The following is a 14861-nucleotide window of genomic DNA, read 5'->3' on the forward strand; positions in this document are numbered from 1 at the left end:
CGGACCTCGGAAGCTTGTTTCCGGTCCAGGGATGGCATGGCTTGGCAGTTCGGGCTGGACTGTTCCCATGAGGCACAGGGTCAGACTGATTTGCATATAGCCATGTCTGAACTGGGGTGGCAGAGTGGGCTAAAGGACGGTGATGGTTCAAACCCAGATCTGTTGACTGGGTGTGAGTGTTTGATTGATTCAGATGCTCCGTCCATCACCACCCCCTTTTGTACCGCTTTTGGCCGCCATAAGTGTGGCAGGGTATGCTCAGACGTGAGTCCCTTGCTCACTTTGCCACTGGATTCAAGCAAGCCGGGCTGAAGACGGCTGGAATGCCAGAAACCGGTCCTTGGAAGCTTGTTTCCGGTCCAGGGAAGGCATGGCTTGGCAGTTCGGACTGGACTGTTCCTATGAGGCACAGGGTCAGACTGATTTGCATATAGCCATGTCTGAACTGGGGTGGCAGAGTGGGCTAAAGAATGGTGATGGATTAAACCCAGATCTTTTGACTGGGTGTGAGTGTTTGATTGATTCAGATGCTCCGTCCATCACCACCCCCTTTTGTACCTCTCTCCAGTCCTCGTCATCTAATTCCAAGCCGTCGGCGCCCCAATGTGCCCTAATAATTACCAGTGGGTCTTCCATGTTATTGATAAGTTTTTTGTATATTAATGAGATGGTCTTTACCGGGAGATGACCGTCTAACACTCGATCCTCCAGGGGGGAGGCGTCTGGGAGCTCAGTGCCCCATGGAATATGAGTAAGCAGGGCATGCTCAATTAGATTTTTAATAAACATTAAAAATGGTATTTGAATTATTCTGATATGTTGTCCCAAACCACAGAAAACAAATTTATGATTTTATTCTGATCTTTTTTTTTTCTCATTGGACAGCACATCCATTCATAGAAAACATAGCTTTTAGCAGCTAATCACTGTAGGATCCTGCCAACATCAAATTCTTCATGTACAACTTTTAAATACTAGGCAATCTACCTTATGGGCTCCAGTTTCTACACATTGGTGGCTTATTTATTATCAAAAATTAGGGTTCTTTCCTGTCCAAATTGGTTATTTTGGCAGGTTTGCATAAAGGTTTGAAAGGTGCAGGGGTCGGGCTATATTTGTAGACCTCAACTATATTTCCTTTGTCAGCTTAGTGGAAAGCACAATGTGTGTGCAGTCCGCAGATGACATTTAACTTTTCTGTGCTATTGTATTTCCCACAGTATACACTATGGAATTTAAGGTGGTCAATTAGGAGTTCGTCAATTTGCCATGTTTTAAGGGTCAGAGCACATCCTCTGGCCCTGGACTGCAGTGCCCAGTTATGCAGAGATAATAAACAAAAATACTAGTCAGCAAATAATGGTGGTGACCACACAAAAAGAGGCACTTTCTCAAACTTGGATTAAGTGGATGAAAATATTCACAGAGAAAGTGAACTCGCTAGATCATTGCCCTAGAAATTGATTCTTCCCATACTAGCTCAGGTTCACTTAAGTAACTAGTGTATGTTTTGACTTCACTTATAGTTTCAAAACAGACAGAACTTAGTGTTGTTAAAACTTTATTCTACCTTGCATAAAAAGATCATAAAAGTACAATAATTCATGAAAAACATAATATGTGATATAATACATTCCAATACATTTCAATTTTAACCAAAAAAGAAAAGTTGTTAAAAAACGTTAACAGTTTAATATAATGCAAGGCCTCTTCTTCTTCCCAATTATACAGCCCTAAGAAACCTTGCTAGTGCCACACATATACACAAGTTGGGAAGCAATTGCAAACATAAAAATACCTGTTTGCATTGCTTAAAGTTTAAGGATTTAAATATAGGAACAATAAAAGATCTCCTCAGATCAGTGTATAGTTTACAGAAGAACAAAATGTGAATCGTTGATTGATTGGACATGTTATCACAAGGACATAACATTAAGTCCTTTGACCAATTATTAACATTTAGGAAGGTCGTCATGCAATAGTAAATATCTAATCTAAAACGCTTTAAAACAAATCTGTCTTGTGCATTGAAAATGTTAAAAAGATATGGCTGTTTTGAACAAGTGGTTAAAATCATTTGATTATGATGGACTGAAGGTTTAATTAATTCCACTGTAAGTCTCAGTTCTTCAAGGTAGTTTAGACACTCTGATTTAAGTGCTTTCCTTGTAATGTTATTCAAGGAGTCCGGTTGTTCAAAAATTCTGGGTGACTAATATCTACCATGAAATTCTTACTATACCTTAGCCAAGGAACATTTAATGAGTGGTCAGAGACACAGCAGTCCTTGACTAAAGAATGATTAAACTCCAGGTGGTCTGAGATCCAGATCTTGTGGACTGGCTGTATTCTTATCAAATCAGTTAGATATATAGTACCCAGTTCGGAGTGGCACACAAAATTTGAACAGCTAGAGGGAAGTGACAGGAGGTTTTAAAAAAAAAGCATTTTCAATCACCTGAAGTGGTTCCAGATTCATATAACCCCACAACTCGGAACAATACATGGAGATAGTAAACATTTTGCATTATAAATTTTAAGCATTTCTATTGGCTGTTTACAACCTATTTTCCTTGCAAAATTACACAAAGCTGCAATGGATCTGATAAGATGCAGCTTTTTTTACTTGATGGCACTTTTCCAATTCCCCGCGCAGTCAAATAAAATACCCAAGTAAGTAAAAGTGGAAGTTAGAGGGATAACATCTTGCCCTACGCAAATATTGCGCATTTTAGTGGAGCTTTTACCTACTTTCATAACAAAAGTTTTACTGATATTAAGTCTAAGCCCCATATGGTCCAAAAAGTGCACAAAGTTATCAAGAAGTTTGCTGTAAGGACAATGGAGCAAGCGCAATAAGGACAGCATCGTCCGCGTAAAGCAGGACCGGAATTGGACGCTGTTTAATTTGTGGCAAATCGAAACGTAAGTTGGCAAGGGAATCACCTTGGATATTGATGTACAGATTGAATAAAATGGTGCAGGCATGCAACCTTGGCGAACTCCTTTTGCAATATTAAAAAAACTGGTACATTCGCCCTTTATACCAAAGCAAACCCTGGCATGGCTGGTGGAGTAAAGGTATCTCAGAAAGCTAATGATTGTTTGGTCATTTCCCAATGAGGTCATAACAGACCAAACTTTGTCATGAATTACTGAATCAAAAGCAGTTGAAAGATAAACAAAAACCAAGAACAGATTACTTCCTTTAATGCAGGCATGTTTGCTCATGATCAGGTTTAAATTGATGGCTTGGTCTATAGTCCCTGATCCTTTTCAGAAACCATATTGTAAGTTAGAAATTGTGTTGTTACCATCCACCCAACTTTGGAGTCTACTTAGAATTATGCAGGACCTTGACCAGAGAATCTAGCAAGGAGATGGGCCTATAATTAGCAGTTGAATCACAGTCTCCTATTTTAAATATTGGTACTATATGGGACTCAGAGCATGAGGTGGGAAATCCTATACTCTGAGATGATTTAAAAACAATAGTCAAAAGAGAACCCCAAAGCTCCATATTGTAATAAACAAGTCGATGGGAACCCCATCAGGTCCTGGGGCTTTTCCACCCTGACTCGAGCTTATGCCTGGGTAACTTCTTCCAATGAGAAATCAGGATTGGGCTAATCATGTTCTCTACTGGGGGATGAACTATCCATCAATGAGGCCTCTTTTATTTTATTTCCTGCACACTTAGTAGAGTTAGGGTATAATTTAGAAAAATATAATACCCAGTCCTCTTCATTCACTGCCACCTCTACTTTAGGCTTGTCATCCTCATCAAAACAAGGCAAGTTAACTACACGCCAGAATGCGGTAGGGTCATTATTACAACTGGCCTCATACATTTTATCAGTTTTTAAACTTCTTTTGCGATTTTTTTATTGCAAGCTTGTACAGCCGTCTCTTATGCTAAACCTCCAGAATATTCCTGGTGTGCACGTTAACTCCAATTTTACGTTTTTATGTGCCTCTGAGCAAGCATGATCAAACCAGGGTTTCGTGTGTGCTTTCCTACCTTTCTGGTGTACTAAAAGGCCTGCCTTAATTGCCTTAGTAATTTTAATCGACGATTCCATAATAGTGTCAGGCTCTGCTGAATCATCAGACACACATCAAAGGCCTTTTTTTGTTGGTGAATTTGTTTCTTTAGAAAGCCATTGGTTTCGACCATGGACCACCTTAACGTATAACCATTTATACGTGATAATTCTAAATTCTCTACAGACATAGTAGAATGATGAGCCCTTTGTTTTATTGGGCTACCAGAGTTCAATATGAAACTCTGAGGGAAATGGTCACCTATTGAATTTTAAAATCAGTTACTAAACCCAAGTAGCGGTAGGGAAATAAAATCAATAACACTTTTACCCATACCTCCATCGTAGGTAAATGATACCATAGTCTGTCTAGTCCCGAATTTGTTACTAAAACCCAGATCGTATTTAAAAATGAGTTCATTACGTTTTTCACTATAATCTGAGTGCGAGAAATGCATAAGATCATCGTTTGTCAGAGAGGTAAGGCCACAGACTTTACTCGATTACCTTTTACACAGTTTGATATTAAAGTCCCCCACCCACACCAACATCTTGTCCCCATTCCCCTTGTTGAGGTTGGCTTCAAAGTCAACATTAAGTTGATCCAGAATATGCACTATGTCGGAGACACAGGCATTATTGTAAAAGTTAAATAAAATCAGAAGACTAGAGCCTCAGAGTTATACAAGGACAATATGATTGTTTGGATATTTTGTGATTACAGTAGAGGAGGTTAAATCAGTTGACACATATATGCATGTATCCCCCCTTAGCTCTACTGTGTCACGATGGAACTGCTGATAGATTGAATGTTTTGTATCCATTATTATGGGTTGGTTCCACGACCCAAGTTTCCTGGAGGCAAAAAATATTAAAACCAGTTATAAATTCTAGCCATTCAGGTAGGTTGGTCTTACTACTTACTAACATTCCAAATTAAGACACTAATCATATTTGAGACCGGGATTATACAGTCCAAATTGTTCTCATCCCTCTCCATAAGCTGTGCCTCAGATTGTAGAACCTCAAATACATTGCCATCTGTCGGTAGGGTATAATCAGGCATTAGGGAGGTAGGGAAATACTGAACTGCAGATTCACCTAGTACTACGTCTGTCTTTAGTCAATCCACCCCAGTAAGACTAGAAAGACAATCATATCTAGTGGATGTTGGAATGGAGTATATCAAATGAGATTGATTATTCGAGTTCGAACCTAGCAGTGGAAGGCCTGGATTTCGTAAGTAGGATCGTTAAGTCTCAAAAGACAGCTGAATAGTTATGTTGGCCTATCAAAGAACCCAAGTGGTAATACTCGGATCTGATTTGGAGGTGTTGACTTTGCGTTTATATTTTCCATTATCACTCTGACTGGTGCTAGGGATTTAAAAGAGAGCACCACACAATCACCATGGAACACCTTAGGGCCCCTGCCAAGCCACTATACCTGTCTCACCATCTTAAAATCATCGAAAAGAGCTCCCCTGTCCCGACCATGGAATTTAATGAGTTAAGAGACTTGTTTCTCAGGGAGTCCCACTTTTCTAGTGTGGGAGTACCTAGGATCAGGACATTTGCAAGTATAATCACGTATGGGATAGCAGCAGGGGTAAGATCTAAACGTTCATTTGCATATAAGGAACTTTTGTTATAAGTAGGATGAACAGTGGAAGATCCCATCGTGTGGATTTTATGCATGGGGATTTCTGGAGACTCTTTGTTAGTGTGACTATCTACATCATTCCCTTGCGCTATATGGGGCTGTCGAGGGATATTTGTCGAGTAGAAGGCTCAGAATTCTCTATTGCAGATTGTTGTGGCAGGAGAAGTACGTGAGAATTGGAGGTACTGCCAGTGGTGACAACCCTGGCAGAACTGTTTGGCCCACTATGGGAATTTACTACACCTAGTCACTCAATGCAAGATAGCATAGCACATTTGATAGCTTTCAATCTGTCAGTTAGACTACAAACTTCGGTTTTAACAATTTCAGTCAGAGATTTTACGGATGACACCAATGAAGGACAGTCCTGCAGTGCTGCAGATATTTGTTTTTTGACGGCTCTCTGTGGTTTTGAGATATCTACCGTCTTCTGCACTGGAAGTCTCTTCTTAGCTTTTGTTGACCCGCCGGATAAGACCATTATAGGGTCCGTGGAGCAGTTCCTTGAGGGCTTTTGATGTTTAGAAGGGGGATGACTGTTCAAAAGGTTCAATGTACCCAGTGAGGATGAATTATGCGCAAGCTCATTAATGTCTTTGGAGAGAGTACCAGGATACTCAGGCAGAGGTTCTTTCGTTTGAGCTGTGTTAGTTGTAATTGATCAGGGAGTAGCCAGTTCGGGGACATTCTCGGAGAAGCTGGTTAAAGTTTCTTCTACACTCAGGATCTGCTTTTCTTCGCCTCCATTTCCCCAGTAATGTAGTTCATAATAGACTGCCTTGACTTGGATGGTGTCTTTGTTAGTGCTGAGTTTGGATGTTTTCTTTTCCCCATTTCTAGGTTACATTTATGTCTCTGCATAAAATTAAGTTAGATCGTAATACACAAAGGGTCGTGGGAGTGTAGGTGTAAACAGAGACAGCTAGTAAGTGAGATGGTTTCAGTACCATTGATCGTTACTCAGTAGAGACAGGATAGGTGGGTGATGATAAAACCTTACTGGGGCGCAGGACCAAGAGGGGGGGCAGCCCTGCCTCCTTCTGGCTCTGACTGGTGCAGACCAGCCCCCCTTGGCCCAGGCATGACCCGGGTACGCCCGCACGGTCCCGCGCTGCAGGAGGCCGTAGATGTTTAAGTGCGACTACGGGTACGAAGTAACGTTGTCGGTGGAGGTGCGCCAGCCGCGTTGGCGTCTGGTCTTGTGGTCTCTCCACAGGCTCAGGACCATAGTGCTGCGTGCAAACTGAATGGGCTACAAAGTGCTGAGAAAGGGACAATTAAATAGCACATTACAAATGCAGTTACTATATGTCAATATTATGTTACACATTTTCAGCCAAGTCTCTTTATAGCAGAAACTAGATTTCTGAAGAAAAACACATTCTACTCATCACTTGGACATGTCTGTAGTCTTTTTTTTTTGCCCCAGCTCTCCCTTTGCATTGGTCAAGATCTTGGTGAGGCACAAGTTAGTTCAAAATGCTACTCAGGTGAAGTCATAGACCAGGAAGGGTGTCTCATTACAGACTTTTTTGGTTGGCCAGTCCCACTACCATTAAGCTGCTTTGTCTAGACTCCTTGTTGCCATCCTATTAATAAGCCAAAACCGATATTGACTGCTGCTTGGAAAAAAAGAGTGACAGCTACCTTAATCTGCCGTCAAATAATGTAAGAATATTTATTTCTGCCTATTTATCTCATATGCTTTTCATATGTATGTCAGATGTTTGCTTCCACTGGAAATAATATCACAGTGGTGTGTTTATCATCATTGAGTGTACTCTCTTTTTGTGCTTAGTTAACCACCCCGTTATGTTTTTGGTACTATGTACTGGATCCTCCCTCATAAATCATAAATCTTTCATTAAGATGCTATGACATCAAAAATTACATATTTCAGGTGGTTGCAATCCCAGCGCGGCTGCGGCTCGTTCAGCTTAAAATACTACACAGGGTCTATGTCACAGGGCCCGACTTGTCCATATATCCTTTCTGATACCAATCTCTGTAGACGGAAATGTGGTCTTGTGTGTACATTCCTTCATATCATCTGGGAATGTCAGTATATCACTGAATATTGGCGTAAGATTCATAGTATCGTAAACAAGGTCTGTGGGGTCTCCCTGCTACCAGAGGCTAGGAGATGCCTCCTCAACATATGGGAGCCTACGGACCTCAACTCTGCACAGACGCAATGGGCTACATTGGGCTTTATGATAGAGAAAAGGAATATTGCCCAGCTGTGGGGAGCCGAACAACCTCCCACCTTGGAGGTTTGGAAAGATAACTTAGACTGGAGTATGTTTCGTGAGAAGACTGTTTTCATGACCAGAGGCCGCCCTCGAAGGTGGGCTTCGATATGGGGACTTTGGAATAGATATAGAGGAGAGATCTGTGTGCCACCTAGAGACGCTGTTTTTGATGTACCCCCATCCCCGTAAAGTTACCCCCGAATGTGTTATAACTGATATGATGATCTCCTCTGTACTGTGAATTTCAATGATGCTTTGTTTCAATAAAAAGAATAATAAAAAAATACATATTTCTTCTCCCCTGCAACACTAAAGCCACACAAACATTCATTGCCTGTTGTGTCCCTGTTTTCAAAATGCAAAGAGATGTTAGTGTAAATATTCTACATGCAATATCCTCCATGTTTATGTGACTGTGCTGCTAATCAAGAAGGCAGATCAGTCCACCGCAATGTAAAAGTATGATAAAGAATTAGGAGAAGAGTAAGATGGGGATAGGCAGCAAAACTGAGTAGTTGTTTTGCTTGCAATACATGGATCCTGTGTTTCTTCCATTGGAACTCTGAGTCTCATTTCATTGCAGGCCTTCTTCCCTTTGTCAGTGAAGACAACATACCTAACAATTTCTTCATCCAGCACCCACAATGTAAGCAATTTACCTACACTTTTCTCTTTCATTATCTCCCTTTACTCTTCACATCCTAATTTTTATTTCTGATCTAGATAGTCTAAAGAAGCTGAATTTACTAATAAGAAAAGATATTGGTTTAATTTCTTCATCCTCCAAAAAAGACAGTTAATTGATCGCTTCCAAAAGTAAAAACAAATCTGTTGTGTTTCATTCAAAAGGCTAGCCGTAAGCATATTTTTTGAGTTGTACTTTACATTTCTTTCACACAATACTCATTAAACATTTTTGACACATTTCAGGAACTTCAGCCAGTACCCTTCATCAGGAGAAGCATGTAATATGTGGCCTTGTAACAATACAAAAAATATGTAGAATTAATATCACTTTCATGAATCAAACCATCAATGGCTATGAACAAAAACCAGTTTTTCCCATGTACTCCCATCCTACTATGGTTCAAGAAGAACATTTCTTTAACAATATATGCTTTTGTTCCCTCTGCCTCTCCACAATGAAACAACTATTTCAGTTCCAAGGTTTTAAATATCCACCTGAGGTGTGTTTACAAAACGCTGTCATGTGTGACCCTTATTTGAACATCGGCCTTTTTTGCCCCGCAAAGGTTCACAACAGGTGTGGTCATAATAATTTGAGCTGAAACCAAATGTGTTTTATTTAAAAAAACAACTATAACTCTGGATATTTAATCCACCAAAATTATAAATGCATCAGATTCATCATATGAACAGATTTCTGTACATTTGTTCTCTTGGCAGGTTTGGGTGTTACACCACGTTCGGGAATCGTACTTCTGACGCTCTATGGCCGCTTTCCGTAAAATGCTCTGCTAAATTCAATCTAACATCTCTTGTGTGATTTAGGTTACTTACTTCTATGTTTCATCTCTTTCAATGTTTGACACATGTATGGTTACACACACACACACACACACACACCCACACCTTATGAGATACATCACATTTGATGTGTCCCAGTTCCAGAATACCTTAATGAGGTATTCTTATTGTGACCCGGAGCTTCTCAGTTGGAAGTACTAATGATGATCAGGATGAGAACTTAATTCATGCTTGGAATTGTTCTTGCTTCCATAAGCTGCATCGTTTTGCCAAAACCATAGAGGTTGAGGACATCAGTCGATACACTCCCTAACTGCCTTATGACATTACAGGAAGCAATATCTCATAACTTCTAGACATGATGATTCTACTTTTCAGACAGTTATGTGCATCTATTTAATAATTGATTAGCAAGATTTTCATTAAATTTGTACTTTTACTTAGGTAGCACGTGTGCTAATGTTAATGCATAACATACTTCTGTATTTCAACCACAAGCTCCAAAAATAAAAGCTGTATTTCATTTTGTAGGCTAAAACATCCCTACGAGTGCCCCTTTAATGGAACCAGAAATCTTGACTGTATATGCAGAAATGACTATCTTGCAGCTGGATACACCATGTTTAGCAAAATAAGGCTGGATATCATCTCAATGCAAATCAAAAGTACGTGTTTATTTCTTTTTTCAGTCCAATATTTTGGAAAATGTGCATTATGCATGTACCTTTTACATTTTACTGTTATTCAGATTCTATAGAACTTTAGTTTTTTTTTATTTGAATTGACAAATTCTGGGCGGTAGGTGTCCTTGTTCTGCCAGTATTTTGCTACCAAATTAATTATGGGTAGGCAGTGGTAGGATGTGGGAAGGGAAAGATGCAGTGGGGTTATGAGTTTGCCTACAAGCGTTTTTTAGTCTGACCAGCAGTGCTGAATGGTGTAATCTAATCTGCTACTGACCACAAACACAGTTACAGATGAAACAGCATATTTCAGCATAACTATGTGTAATAGCAATTTACTAATTCCCACGTCTGCAACAAATATATGTAATGACATTGGTTCGTAAAAGTCTCATTGCAAACAATATGTAAAGAAAATCCTTCCTAACGGGTACACTAGTTATCGAGTTAGCAATCAATGTAACAAAATTCAGCAGTCCTGCATATTTCAGCATAACTATGTGTAATAGCAATTTACTAATTCCCACGTCTGCAACAAATATATGTAATGACATTGGTTCGTAAAAGTCTCATTGAAAACAATATGTAAAGAAAATCCGTCCTGACGGGTACACTAGTTATCGAGTTAGCAATCAATGTAACAAAATTCAGCAGTCCTTGGAGAACAAAAATGTATCTATTCATGTCAATAGAACATTATATGTATCTTTGACATATCAATAATATCCAGGTACTCATAAGTGATGACACAGTCAAAACTTGAGACAGTCAGCATATACAGGAACAGTCGGCCAAGAAGCCACAATGTAAACAGGCAGAGAATATTTATAATGCACAGGCTAGTAACTGATGTAGTGAATAAACTTGCTCTGATTGTTAATGTCTTCACAGCTTTTCGACCCTGTGAATAAGACCAACAACAGAACTACATATAATAATAACCCTGTGGTATTGAGAGCAGGGGGTTTGTAGGGGTATCACCAAAGACTGAGGGAATCTGAGAAAGATTTATGTATTAAAGTTGTTGTCATGGGATCACTGGTTAGTAGTAACAGCATTTATGGGAAAGGGTATATGATTAGCAGTGACCAGTGCAATCAATTGGAAGGCAGAACTACAAGATGAGGAGAGCAGCAGTGCAATCGTCATTGCCCAGCCTTGTAGCTTCTTTAGTTACGCTTATTGATAACCATGTAACTAATGTCCTCACCAGAATGTTTATTACATATTGCTACAAAAAGTCTTTTATTAAGTTATAGCGCATTATCAACATGTATATAATTAACCTGAGGTTCATTATTGGCATAGTTGGCCACCATTGTGTTTTGTAACCACTTATGTAACACAGGAATTCATTTTCCCGGAATGGTCTATGCCAGAATTTCAGTTTCTGCAGAAGTACCTATGATTGTTAGCCTTGAAAATGCTTCTGAAGCATACTATGGGAATGTTGTTATGAGTTGCTGTGATAGAATGAGGTAGGTATCAGCAGCTTGTGTTTTGCAGCAATGTCATGATGATGATGTGGTGTACAATGACCACAAAACCCAATGCTTCACCACAGCTGTGGATGTGAACATAATTTTACAGTGTTTTCTATGTAGATTTCATAATCTAGATTAAAATGGTGCATGCCTAAACCAAAACTCATTCCAGAATGAATCTGTATGACTGGTAGAACATTCAATATCATAGACAGAGTAGAATAAAGAGTACACAAACCCTCTTGAGTTAACTAAATGTATTTGACATTTAGAATATGCCTAATCCTATTGTACCTGATTTACACACTATGGGCTCTATCACAAGTCTGGCACTCCACGGACTGCAAGACTCATGGGGGCATGGCGGTCTCCCGACAGCCCTATTATGATTCGGGCGTTCGGACCTCATCAGCCTCGCCGCAGTGGCCACGTTCCCTGGTTTGTTGCAGCAGTGTAGAGGCAGTAATATGCTTGGTGGGACCGCCTCGGTCCCGCCAAGCATATTATAAGTTTAGTGGATATCATGGTGGTTCCACCGCCATGAAATCATGGCAGAGAGGAAACAAAGGGGGCCCCACAGGGCCCCTGGAGCCTCACACCCTGTGGATGCACAGAGGGCGGGGGGCACAACATGCGCCCCCCTGTGTGCATGCTCCTCAGTTCCTGCATATAGTTAACAAAAGAATGCCAATACTGTGTGTTTTATTTACTTTGATTTTGTGCGAGACATACGAATTAAACAATATGCATCGTTTTTTATCTGAATAAATCTCATTTATTTATAATTGATTTTACTTCATTGCTTTGGTTGTAATTTCACCAATTTTTTTGTTTTTCGGTCACCATCTGTACCAAACATATACAACATTACACAAAATATTCATAAAACATTATCCACAAATCATTTCCATTCAAATTCTCTATCCAAACATTCACTATCATACATATACAAGCATCACACCTTATTTACACTGGAATTACACTATTCACAGTATGCCATAGACTATTTTTCAAAAAGATTTCAACAATTAAACAATTGGTCAAATAATCTTATGGCTCAAGAAAATACAGTCTACACGTTTCGAACTCGTGTTGTTTAAAGAGTTCTCATCAGGACCCAGGCTCCATAAGTTAAAGCCTGTGTGGTGACTTTATTCCCAAAAAATCGACGCTGGACCATTTTAGTTGACCTAGGTCGCCATGCGTATAATGCCAGCTGGATCTTATAAAGCCTCAAGCTGGCGCGCTGTACAGATTTAAGGGCCAATTCAATCAGCTATCTTTTACACGTTGTTTTGGCATCCAAAGTGGCACCCTCACTTGGCGCGTTGTGTTCACAGGGCCCCTGGAGCCTCACGGCCTGCGGATGCACACAAGGTGGGGGGGGGGCACAACATGCCCCCCCTGTGTGCATGCTCCTCAGTTCCTGCATGGCATGGACTTCACAGCTCATGCTGTGCAGGAACTGCCTTTGGTGTTCCCATAGCAATGCCCATTTTCAGAGCACCCCCTTGGGAATGTCAAACACAAAGCCCGCCAGACAGGAGGAAACTCCTAATCTGGATGGCGGCCTGACCAAAGCTTTGGCAGTGTGGTGGCGAGCGGGATCTGGCGCCCCAACGCCAAAGTCAAAAACAGGCCCCAAGCGTTCACAGAAAGGAAGGTGCAAATAAACCTAATCTGCAAGTGCAAAATTCACTGATCATGTTTCACATAATGGTGATCAGTGGCCATTCCACCCACTGGTCAGAAAATGATTGCAGACAGTTTGTCAGTTTAATAGGTTGCCCAGGTTTAATTGTGAAGATCGAAGTGCAACAAGTTATTACCAAGGGCCTGCAGTTTGTTTTGTGCACCTGCAAACTCATAGTGTTCTGGCATCTAAAAACATCTTGCAGTTTTTTGACCATCCTCTACCACTAAAAATGAAAAATGGACCTCCCATGGTTGAAAAGGGTACACATAATATGTCTTTGTAATTTTAGGAAAAGGATACACTCGGTAGATAAAATGCATTAGAAAAATAAACAATTTGCTTTGACACATTTCACCATGCATACACTGTATCAGTTTGTCCTCTGTGTGGACAAGTCACTGAAGTATGCATGGTAGACAGGGGGTGTAGCCAGGCGCTTGTTTTCATTTTGTGACTCAGAGGCTCACTTTGCTGCACTTTTACATGGGGTACTTCTGGAACACTTACCCACAGCTTTGACAAAGAAGAGTGGTTCTGATTTCTTAAGACCCCATAAACCCTATGGTGTTGTTCAGCACAGCCTCAGTCCAAATCTTGCAAAGAAAAGGCCAACTGTGCAATGCACTAATCATGCTATAATCTGTCATTGCACATACTCTGTTGGTTATGGCCAGTATTCATGGATAGTAGCGCCCTTTTTTATGCATATTATCTCAAAAACTGGCTTTGTTAAAAAAGAAAAGCAGTGGTTGTTTGTAGAACATATGCAAACATGTACTCAACACTCAGTGTTGAACTTGTGCAGTATTTCATATAGCATACAAGTGTAAAAACCAGACATTTCTCAATACCTTACTCTACTACTCAGGAGTTAATCGTTTTCTTTCCGTTGTGACAACATCAAATCAATATTGTGGAGCAATCTGCATATATCAAGTTGGGTTTTCAGATAGACAGCCCTAGTTTGTCAGTGGTTGTATGATTATGTATAGATTACAAAAATATTGTGCTCCACAATATAAACATTATGGTAAGTGAATATACATATACAGATAATATGCTTGTAATTAACAGTATTTAAATGTTTTATATAGGTGAATTATGTTTTCTAAAAAATATATTTTTTAAATATATCAGTAACAAAAATAATAAGTAAACATTAATTTATTCATTTTGAAAAAATAAAGTGCCTAAAACTTTATAAAATATAAAACATGAAAAATAATATGACATTGTCAAATACAATAAATTCTTAATATACATTAAAAATAATTAAATACAAATGTTTCATGAATATAATGTTAAAGAATACAAGACAAATGTATAACTAAACATATTTTAAATCTATTTACCATTATGAACTATATTTTAAAAAGTAATAAAAATGTAATCTTTTTAAAATATTAAAAATATACAATGTTATGTTCAATTTGCAGGATAAAGTGATAAGTAGTAACATAACTCCAGTCCAAAATTATTAAAACAAACAAAAAGCAATCCAAACACACAAATCTAGCTAAACTCCTAAAGGAAAGGGGTGCAATACATACATT

The 14861-nt window shown here is 39.4% G+C and overlaps 1 protein-coding gene across 1 annotated transcript in view; it reads left to right on the top strand.

The window, feature by feature from the left end:
- The window catches only part of ADAMTS20 (ADAM metallopeptidase with thrombospondin type 1 motif 20), a 1463844-nt gene that overhangs the window by 1409380 nt on the left and 39603 nt on the right, over positions 1–14861 (top strand). Inside the window, exon 36 of the mRNA XM_078648053.1 lies at positions 9977–10110. Within this exon, the coding sequence (XP_078504179.1) occupies positions 9977–10110 (134 nt within the window). The remainder of the gene's footprint in view (positions 1–9976; positions 10111–14861) is intronic.

Source organism: Lissotriton helveticus, chromosome 1_1, assembly GCF_964261635.1.
Source record: "Lissotriton helveticus chromosome 1_1, aLisHel1.1, whole genome shotgun sequence".
Classification (NCBI taxonomy): Eukaryota; Metazoa; Chordata; class Amphibia; order Caudata; family Salamandridae; genus Lissotriton; species Lissotriton helveticus.